This window comes from Propithecus coquereli, unplaced genomic scaffold (genome assembly GCF_000956105.1).
Source record: "Propithecus coquereli isolate 6110/MARCELLA unplaced genomic scaffold, Pcoq_1.0 Scaffold214, whole genome shotgun sequence".
Classification (NCBI taxonomy): Eukaryota; Metazoa; Chordata; class Mammalia; order Primates; family Indriidae; genus Propithecus; species Propithecus coquereli.
In genome coordinates, this window is record NW_012146523.1 from 2,119,904 (window position 1) to 2,130,924 (window position 11,021).

General features: G+C 37.7%; 1 protein-coding gene across 1 annotated transcript in view; it reads left to right on the forward strand.

Moving 5' to 3' along the window:
- Positions 1-8,101: 8,101 nt before the first annotated feature.
- RARB (retinoic acid receptor, beta) overlaps positions 8,102-11,021 on the forward strand; it is a 370,255-nt gene continuing 367,335 nt past the window's right edge. The window contains exon 1 of the mRNA XM_012644553.1: positions 8,102-8,345. Coding sequence (XP_012500007.1) covers positions 8,168-8,345 — 178 coding nt within the window. The 5' untranslated portion in view covers positions 8,102-8,167. The remainder of the gene's footprint in view (positions 8,346-11,021) is intronic.

Here is an 11,021-nt window from a genome sequence, read left to right on the forward strand (position 1 = left end):
CAGACATTTAGTTCAATACATATTCTATACCTTATGTTTGGAAATCTATATAAAAATACCTTAGGTGAAAACTAACTCTTCAGATGTGTGTGCAATGCTAGCATATGTAACAACTTTGGGCTGAGTGTTGACTCTCTAAAAACCCATATTTACATTCCTGTTCTCATAATTTATGGAACTAAAATCTTAGAGTTTTATAAATTCTAGTATACGTGTGCTTTCACCTGTTCTATGACCTGAAAGTCATATTTTCACTTTGTGTTTAACAGATGGAATCTTATAAAAGTGGCCTAAAAGGGAACACAGGGACATTCTGTATATGCTTTTTAAAAATCTTTAATACATCAAATGACCCCTCCTGATGCAGAGAAAGCTATTTAGATTTCATTCTCTGCTCACTTGGTGGTCTAAGGGACTCTAAACAACTCTCTTCTATTTCCTTCATTCCCAAATTAAATTAAAAGGAGGTAAGGAATATCTCTTGTTGGCCAAATTCAAGTTTTTCCATGGTGGCTTCTCTTTAAGATGAATGTAATTTTATCAGCAATATTTATGATGAAGATGCTGAATATAAGAAAGGCTGCAAAACCACCAGGCATGCACAACTGCCTTCTTTACAGCCATGTTTCTTTTCTATCAAGAACAGAAGCAAAAGCAACTGACAGGATTTGTGCTGAGTCTGGCATTTTTGCTGAACACAGATATTTGGCTGAATGTATTTGAAAAATTTTAAGCGGCATTACCTGGAACCAATGCCTTAAATAAATAGGGAAATTCAAGTTAAAATACATTGGAAAAAGAGGCAATACATGTGTAGTGTCTGTCGAAGCAAATATTTTCCCATACCGAGTTCTAAATCAGCCACAGAAATACTGGAGAATTTTCTATACTCCCTCACAAGACATTTAAAAAATCTATCTTTTTCACTTATTCCTGTTTTTTATGTTAGCCACATCAGCCATGGTGCCGCTAAATTGTAGTAGGAGAAAATGGATACAGCTTTTTCTCCAAAAATCTCGTCTATTTTGTCACTTGGATTACACTTGAAGGCAGCACAGTATAAAACGAACACTTCTTGCCCATTAAAGTGTTTGGCTCCAATATCTCAGGGAAGACTTTAATAAGGATTTTTTCTCCAAGTTGGAGTCTTCAAGAAGGCATGTCTCAAGTCATTAGTGCATTAAATAGTATTTCTAATTATCCAATACATTTGCAGATGTATGGCTAAGGCAATTGAAATCCCACCTTTATTTATTTACTTGTAGAAGTTATTTGACACAGCCCCCTCGATGTCCATGATGGCAGGCCAAATCTCACTCTCTTTTGTTCAACTTCAGGTTGGGGCCATTACTGTCTGTCTTTTGCCACGTGGGAATAGCAATTTAGACATTGATTGATTTAGTCTTATCTTGGTTGGGGTCTTCAGTGAAACTTTTGCTCATAGTTGGACTCCTCTTTTTTTTTTTTATGTCATGGACACATAGTTCACATAGATTAATTCTTCAACTCTCTTTTCATAAAATGAATTTAGAACTGAAAAGGGTAAGGAATCATCCAATCTACGTTTCCCAAATTTATTTGACCACACGTCACTTTTTTTTTTAATTTAATGAATTTCCAGTGAAATATAATAAAGACATGCATTTTTTCCTGTTCACAAATCTTCACTAAAATGACAGGGGAGGTAAAAAGTATAAATCATCAATGATAACAAGAACCCAAGTGACAGTAATCACAGACAAGAGCAGCAACTGTTTTCGAAAATGGAAAGTAGATGTGCTGTGATAAATAAATTAACAAAGTACAAAAAGCAGACTAAGTGTCTAAAGAAGAAGATGAAAAGGAGAAGCAAGGAGATATAAGCAGTAGGATCTTTGCCATTCCCCAAGTAGAGTTACCAGATATCCTGAAAGGTGGGACTGATTATTAAGATAAGAAAACTGGTTGATGTTCTGAATAGGAGCAATTAAATCCACTCCTTTACTTATTGTATCCTGGTGATTACTATAACCCAACCCTGGTAAGAAAGGTAAACCTACTTACTGAAGAAACTGAATCAGAGGAGATGCTGAGTTCTTGACACCAGACATGCATATGGAGTGGAGAGGAAGAAAACAAGAGGAAAACATGGAAGACTACATATTTAATAATAAGTCCACCAGCAGCCCCAGCCTCATTCCTCCATTCAACTACCAGAGTCTTTCAGTAAGGCTTTTTCTTTTTTCGCCACCCTGGGTAAGCACTTAGAGCATTTCTCAATGGAGTTATCAAAAAGTCCCAAATAAAAAGCCTATAAATCTAACACTTGGGGAGTTCCACAATGAAATATTCCAGTTAGATCACTTTATCATGAAACTCATTTGACAAGGCTCACCCACGAAACTGGAGCTTTCAATAGCTTTCTCTTTTAAATGAGTGGACATGGCTAGAGAATTTGGCAGACAATATAATTGAGAAATACATCTAATGTGAAAGGAAATGAAACAACAGAGAAAAAGAAAGTAAAGAGAAACAGTTAATATAAGCAGAATAAAACATTAAAAAGAACTATTCTTAGTATAATAAAAGATATCAGAAAAGACATGGCAGTCATGACAATAACCAGAATGTATAAATAAAGAAGAAAAACTCTTAGGTGTTAAAAATATGTTAACATAAATACAAAACTCAACAGAGTAATTGGCAGCTAAAGGTGAGGATATCTTCCAGAAAATAGAACAAATGGATGAAGTGGAAATGAGAGAAAATATAATAAAATTAGAGAATCAGTTCAAAAGATCTACCATCTAAATCAGATTTCCAAAGGGAGAGAACAAAATAGAAATTAAGGAATATTTTATCAAAGGAAATGCAAATTAAATCTTCCCTAATAGGACATGAGTAGCAGATTGAACACCTCTGCCAAGTGCATAGCACAAAACAAAAAAAGATATGTAGGGGATAAATAGAAGATTATAAAGGATTGGAATTCAGAATAATATTAGACTTTTCCAAAGCAAAGTGAAAAGCTTGGAAAAATGGTACAACGCACTTAAAAATGCTGATTAAGAAAATTTCTAATCTATAATTTTATACCTAGCTAAACTATTAAACAAGTATGAAGTATAGCATTAAAATATTTTAATACATGCAAAGTCTCAAAATTTTCCCCCCATGTACTATTTTTTCAGAAAACTCTTAGGAGAAAAGCCACCCAAATAAAGGAGAAAACCAAGAGATGAAGACATTAGATTCAGGAAACAGTTTCTGACAAAAGAGAGAAGCAATAATAGAAAATTCCAGTTTGACATCTGTGCATGAGGCTAGGAAAGAAGCCAGTAAGCCCTGGAGCAGGAGGAATGTCTCCAGTTGTGGAACTCATTTATCATGTGACATGTCTGACAAAATTGTCAGAGTTAGAAAAGAATTATTCAAAGATACAAAGAAAACTAATCAAATTATGTAAATAAAGTAGTTAACTTCAGGAAACAAAAAAATTTATAGGAAAGGAACTGCTAAGGTAGCACATCGTGTGGCTCAGCTGTAACAATATTTATCTGGTCATAATAATGTAAACATAGTGTAAATGATTTTTCATTACTAAAACTGTGATAAAATTATGTTGGGACAAGAGAGGAAGGAGAGTTTTGCATGTGTGGGTGATAACCTAAGAGAGTTAGATTATATTTGTAGTAGAAACCAATAGATAATAAAGAAAATTTTATAAAATTGTGAAAAATAGTTTATGTATATTATCTAGAAATATACATAAAAATAACAGAAAAAAAGCCAAAAACGTTTCAAGTAGTTGCTCCTAGGGAGGGGAACTTAAGGGTAGCGAAGGGTACAGAGCTGTTATTCTTTAATCTAAAGCAGGGGTCAGCAAACCATGGCCTATAGGTCAAATTCGACAGGCTGCCTGTCTTTGTAAATAATGTTTTATTGCAATACAGCCATGCCCACTCATTTATGGATAGTCTGTGGCTGCTTTTATGCCACAAGTAGTTGCTGTAACAGAAGAGTTGAGCAGTTGTGACAGAAACTATATAGCTTGAAATCTAAAATATTCTTGAGCCTTACAGAAGAAATTTGCCAACCTCATGTCAATAGCGATAGTGGTAGTACTCAAACCTTAGGTGTATCAGAATCCTCTGGAGGGCTTGTTAGAACACAGGTAGGGGGGCTTATCCCAGAGTTTCTGATTCAGTAGCTCTCTTGGGTAGGGCTTGGAGAATTTGCATTTTTAAAAATTTCTGGGGGATGCTGATGCTGCCAGCTCAGACACCCACTTTGAGAACCACTGGTCTAAAGGAACTATTTAACTTTTAAAAATCATTCGTGTAAGTATTATGTTTATCAAATAAATATTAAATGTTGAGAAGTATCTGGTGGACACTTATGTGAAAATTCAATCTAAAATTAATACAAAAATAACTTCTGGTGAATGAAATGTAACAAGAAATTACTAAAATGTCATTTTCAGGAGCATTTCAATGGAACAAAAACATTCACGAATTTGGAGACAATATACATAAATATGCAGGAAAAAATGGAGAAAATTAAAATTATTTTATTAATGAGATATCACAGATATGGGCATAAATGTTGAGATTTGAAAAGATTACTGAGACCCCACCACTGAATGGGCGTCTATCATTTAAGTGGTTGGTGGGTAGACCTGTCATGCTACCTCATGTCTGCCATCCTATTCATCAAAGGCAGATGATTGCAAAACAATATCAACTATACTAACAATTATTTAAAAATCCTTTCTTTTCTTCTAAAATACCATTGTCAGCATTTTTTTCCATAGTATGTTTTTGTAAAACACTTGTTTTCTAGACAATGCAGTTTAAGAAAGTTGATTTAAAGCCTCCTCCATTTGACTCCTTTCACAGATGATGAAACCAATACCCAGAGAATCTCATGGGTGGTAGATCCAAGACCTCCTAACCCAGTTCCACTTCCTTCCCCTCTTCTACCCTGCTCCTGTTTGCTTTGCCTCAGGTGGTGAAGGAAAGAGCCCCAGATGAGCCCAAACTCAAATCAGGCATGAAGAAAAAAAAGCACTGCTAATCTTTTTTCTAAAAGCCTGAAACAAAGGAAATTCTCTGCTTCCAGGAATAGCCTTAATCAGTCACATATGTGAACATAGACCCAGTGATTGCTCAGACAATTTTCCACCAACCCAACGGGATTTTCCCAACACATTGATTTTTTTTTCTTTTGCCTATTGTAAGTAGCTTAAAAAAAAAAAAAAATTCCCAGGCATGATACGGACCAGACAGGCAAGATGCTGACAATCTGCAGAGTTTGAAAGCAAAAAGAAATGAAGGATTATTGAGGGTAGAAACTCCCTGGTTGGTAAAAAACAAACAAACAGCTTTAAAAATCAGAGAATTGTGCCCTGCGGGGTGGGTTTGCTGAACTGTCAGCTCCACCAGTTAATGAGGTAGTTTGTCAAAGGGAGATAGAAAGACCATTTATAACAATGCTGGGCTTTGTGTGTGATTTAAAAATCAAATTGAGTGGAAATGCAGCAAATACTAAATGGCATTGTCCATTTTCTAATTAATTTGCTGCAAACTACAAAGTAAAAGTATTAGATACATTGTATGTGTATGCTTTTTAGAAGAAAAAGCCACCAAAAACATTTACCTCTGAGATAACATGGATGCACAGTCCATATACTTTCTTTCTATAAGAGAAACCAGTTGTGGTTTGAGTTTGAAGAAGGCATTGATAGTTGGGGTGGGACACCATTTTTAGAGTTAGTATGTTACATAAGCCAACCAGGAATGTAGTCTCCTTTGTAAGGTTCAGCAGAGTTCCAGGGAGCCTGGGGCCATATGGTCTCACTGTTGACAATGTTCGTTGTTGATATTAATAGGCCAGGGATTCAAGGCCCTGGGGCAGATGTCATCTAAGTGAGGACAGAAGCAAACACTACAACTGCTCATGGAGTTTGCCCTCTGTGGAGTACCACCAGGATAACACAGGCATTCAAAACACACGAGCTCTGCCTAGCAGAGGAGGAAAAGCAGAGAAGGAGGTTCAAATTCTGGCTTACCACAGGCTGGTGCCGTGACATTAGGGGAAGTCATTGAAACTCACTGAGACTGACTTTTCTCATCTGAAAAATAAGAATAATAGCTGCATCATAGGACAGTTCTAATGGCTAGAGGTTAGAGCCTATAAGTGAAGTGCTTGATACATGGTAAATAATAAATGGAAGTTATTATTGATTGGAACATTTTAGGGTTTATAATAACTAAACTGGCTCACTTCACAAATGGAGAAATCAGTAAGCCTTAATGAGTCATTGTTCTCACTTTACCCAGATCCCTCCTTTTCTTCCTTACTTCTGTGACGTAAGTTTTATTCCTAATATTCTTTTCCTAGGACTACGTGATGTGGTCTCCTCCCTGCCCTGACCCCAAAGCCTCTTGTCTATTCCAACAAGCTTGTCTTGACAGCATATCATTTGATGATACAACACATATGTTAATAGCAAACTCGTACTTAGTATTTACTATTTACCTGGTGTTTACTATGCACCCGGAACTGTTCTTCTGCTGTATTTACCTCATTTAGTCCTCACAATACCCCTCTGAAGTAAATTCTATTATCCCCACTTTATAGGAAAAAACTGACATACTGGGAAGTCAGATAATTGCCCAGGGGGCAGAATTATAATTTGGACCTGGGCAGTCTGGCTCTGGAATTATGCTCTTAACAACCACTCTGTGCTGGTATTGAGTTGTTATTCTTGTTTCTTACCACATGGGGTCTATTAATACATTCAGAGTTTGTCCTTCCACAGGCTCCACAGGAGATTCTGATAAATATTGGTTATCAGAATAGCCAATAAATATTGGTTATATTGGCCAAGGTGAGCCTGTGAAGTCCACAGCCAGCCCACCCTAGAATCTATTTTAGGCTTCTTCCATTCCTAGTCTCATGGAATCCTGTGTTGAGCATCCCTGGAATGTCCTTTGTGGGGGATGGGGCAGTTTAAACTTTCTTAACAATCTGACTTCAATCAGGAGTTGTTTAAACTGGAAACTGCATGAGGGTAGAAACCACATTAGTATTCTACACTGTATCTCCACTGCCTACTTTAGCAGCTAGCACACAATAGTAAGTTAAGAATTAATTGATGAATGAGTGATTGGACAGACAGACAAATGGGCGGAGGATAGTTGTATGGATCAATCGATAGATGGATGGTGTTCTTACACGAAAGGTGGCTATGTTGGTAATAAGGAACAGATATAAAATATTTCACTGTGTCAGTCTTTCCTTAGGTTATAGTTTTCTCCTACAGTTTTTTTGTTGTCAGGTATGTCATTCCAAATGGCTGCAGTAAAATCCAAAGTGCTTATAAAATATGGAAAAGCTTAGAAGCACATAGGTTAGAGTAGCACTACATAATCAATTTCCCTGAAAGAGCAAGAAGAAAATTTCATTCATTCAACAAGTATTTATTAAGCATCTATCATTTGTCAGATACTCTTATAGGAGCTTGAAGTATAACTGTTAACAAAACAGAAACACTGCCCTCCTGGTGAGTACATGCTAATGGGGGAGACAAACAAAAGCAAACACTCCCACATGTAATGTGTCAAGTTGTTCAAGTGCCATGGAGAAAAATTTAGCAGGGCAAGTGATAGGGAATGATGTAGGAGTGGAAGGTTTTGCTCTTTAATATCCAATGATCAGTTATTTTGTATAAGTTTTTATCCATATTAGAATATGAGAACTTTAGAAAATTAAGACTCTTTGCAAAGTAGTAAGTATAGGGGAACAACAATTAATATTAGAGAATTTTTGTGTAATAACTTGATGTAGAGGGAAATATTTTGACTTTTTCGTATATATATATATGTGTATGTTTTGTTTTCTTACAGGATTAACATGTCTAAAATTTGAAGGTGCTAGTGTCTCCCCAGCCTTAAACTGAGAAGCTGAACCAAAAGGCATCCTTCCTGTAATCAGTGTAGCACAATGAGAGGTGCAGAAACCATGCTGGGACGAAGCAAGGTCATCAGTTGAACCATCTTGCCTTTGGCCCAGGACACAGCCCAGCCTCAGCTCCTGCCCTGCCTTTGCCTCCCTCACTTTGGTTCAAGACCTGGAGTGATGTGTTCCTGCCCCAGAGAGCTTTTCGTTCTGTGAGGCCTGAAACATGACCACCAGTAGCCACGCATGTCCCGTCCCAGCGGTGAATGGACACATGACTCACTATCCAGCCACACCCTACCCGTTACTGTTTCCACCTGTCATCGGAGGACTTTCCCTGCCTCCCCTCCATGGCCTTCACGGCCACCCTCCTCCAAGTGGGTGCAGCACTCCATCACCAGCGAGTAAGTACTGCTGAAATTTGTTCTCTATTCTCTTGGGCGATTGGCTTAACAGACCTGAGAAAATGGGATGGTTGGTAGGCAGAGCCAGTTCTCATTTTGTTGAATGCTGGTTTCTCTTGGTCTAGAATTGCAACTTTAGGTCTGTGGGAAGAAATATGATAGGAAAGCAGGTAAGTGGTGAAGTTTTAGAATTTTGTCTATTCAAAGCTGCTTTGATATTTTGCTCTATTTCATAAAATGCGAACATAAAAAATGATCAGGTGTGGCCGATATATCTAAAGAAATTGCCTACTTGATAAATAATGCGAGCAGTAAACTAGGAGATACCATAAAAATCACTAATGATAATTCTAGAGTTAAAATCCATTCTGGTTGTGATTCACTGATTTCCTGTGTGCAGATGATATCTAATTGTTCCCAACTTCCCATGGACCTTTGCTGCCAGTTCACTTCACATTAAGTTTTTGTAATGTCCTCAACACCTTTGGATTCTGTACTAAGCTGTTTCTTACCTCCGATCTCCTCTTAACTTTACATCTAAAGTACTATAAAATAACCAGTAGTCAGAGTTAGAAGACTGATAGGACTTAACACATGGAAAGCATCCATTTAATGTGATAAAAAAAGATTCTGCCTAAGGACAAGCTATGGTAGCCAGTGAGCTTTTCTACCTTCTGGAAACAGTTTGCCTGGTATGGCATCTGGAGGTGAAAGGACATATTGACTCAACTGTGCTGTGCCAGGCACCCACAGTGTGTTCCCCAAGTTCTTCCTGGCTCATAGAACCACAGGAGCTCTTTGCAGCTCTTTCTGGTGATTATTTCACATTCTGCTTCTCTGTAAGGAGTTCCTCCAAATATTAGCTTGATACTTAGAAGTTTGTCTTTTGAAGTATTGTCTTAATCTTTCTGTATTGTGGTCTTTGTGCCTTAACTTCTTCCTCCTACTATATCCTTAGCTCCCTGGGAGCAGGAAGCTGCTTCTACCTAAGTAGAATCCCAAATGTAATGTCTTTAAAAACAGTATGGGATAAATGTTTGGATGGGTGGATGAATGAACAGACAGGCTGACTTTCACTATTGGGATGTTGATTAGAATCACAGTATTATCATGCCTGATAAAGACTGGCTTGTTTTCCATCTTGGAATGACTTCATTATAATTCTTCCCTTCTGTGTTTTGGATTTCTGGCCTGAGCATGTGACTAATAATGTCTTTGGAATTGCTTAATAACCTTTTTTTCATGCTTCCGTGGTTCAATTTGAAAGTAGGTGAAGCTGAAGTGGCTTCTAGGCTGTCAGAAGAAATGGAAAGAATACCTGTATTCAAAATAGCCTACTGGTCCAGGTGCTAATTCAAACCTTTGCAGCTATATAATGAGGTTACTTTTAGTTAACACATGGCGTGGTCTAACCAATCGTTAAAGTGATTATAATTTCACCCAAGAGCCTCTGTATCTAATTCCATAGCTTAGCTGGCCTAATAGTACGTTTTAACAGGTTTCTGTCCTCAGAAGTCTATTTTGTAGATGTAGTCACGGAGTTAAGCCATGAGTAAGACTCCTGAGTTGGGTGACCAAATCTAGCAGATTGAAACTCTTAAGCAGCCTGAAGCCCCTCAGCACCCAACAGCAGAGCCTAGCACCTTTGGGCTTCTTTGGGTACTGATTTTAAGAAAAAATGCGGAGTGTAGGAAATGGAGGCATGGTTAAGTTATGTCATATCTTAGGCTCCTTTTAACTCTAAATACAAGGCAATTCTTTTCATTTCACAATTACTGGTAAAGCCCAAGATGCCATTACTACTAGATTGAATTATAATGCAGTTGCCATTTTTCTAGATCAAAACTGGTCAAATATTGACAATTGTATATCATTCAACTTTTAGAAAGAGGGGGCTTGAATTTCAAAAAAAGATTAAATAACTGATGACAGTTTTTTCTGAGGGCCTTGTGGGGAGGGTGCTGAGTAACTGCACCCTGAAATGTGGTTGGAGAAGGGGCAGAAAAGGGACTAGGTACAGAAAGTTCAGGCTTGAAATGTCAAAGTTGGCTTACCTCATACCCTAATACCTTGTTTTATTATTTCTTGCTAGAGTCAAGGCAGATGAAAGCTGCTCAGATGGAAATCATTAAAAGAAGCCACCATTAATATGTAGTCTGTTATTTGGCCCTCAAAGAGGGAATTGCCTTTGTTAAAGCCTGTGTTTTCAAAAGATGCTAAAAAAGGGTAAAGTCTTAAAAGTTAACCACAGACTTTGCTAAAAATAAATCTAAAGTTTTATTCTTGTACTGGGACTAGTTAGGGAGGCAGCCGAATTCCGTAAAGTCTCAGTAACTAGCAACACACATACTTGGGTGGAAAAGCTGGCTAATGTGGAATGAAAAGGGAACAAACGTGGGGGAGTGACTCCATAAAGAGTTTCGTGTCATTAAACTATGGGACTTGCTGGTGTTTCTTTCATAATCTGTGCACATCTAGAATCTGTAGCTCAGCCAGATGGAATAAATTCTCCTGCCCCTGTAGCAAGGTTCTGTCAGCACCATGTAATTGTAAAAGCTCAAGAACCTTCTACCTCATGGCCGGGCGCGGTGGCTCACGCCTGTAATCCTAGCACTCTGGGAGGCCGAGGCGGGCAGATTGTTTGAGCTCAGGAGTTCGAAACCAGCCTGAGCAAGA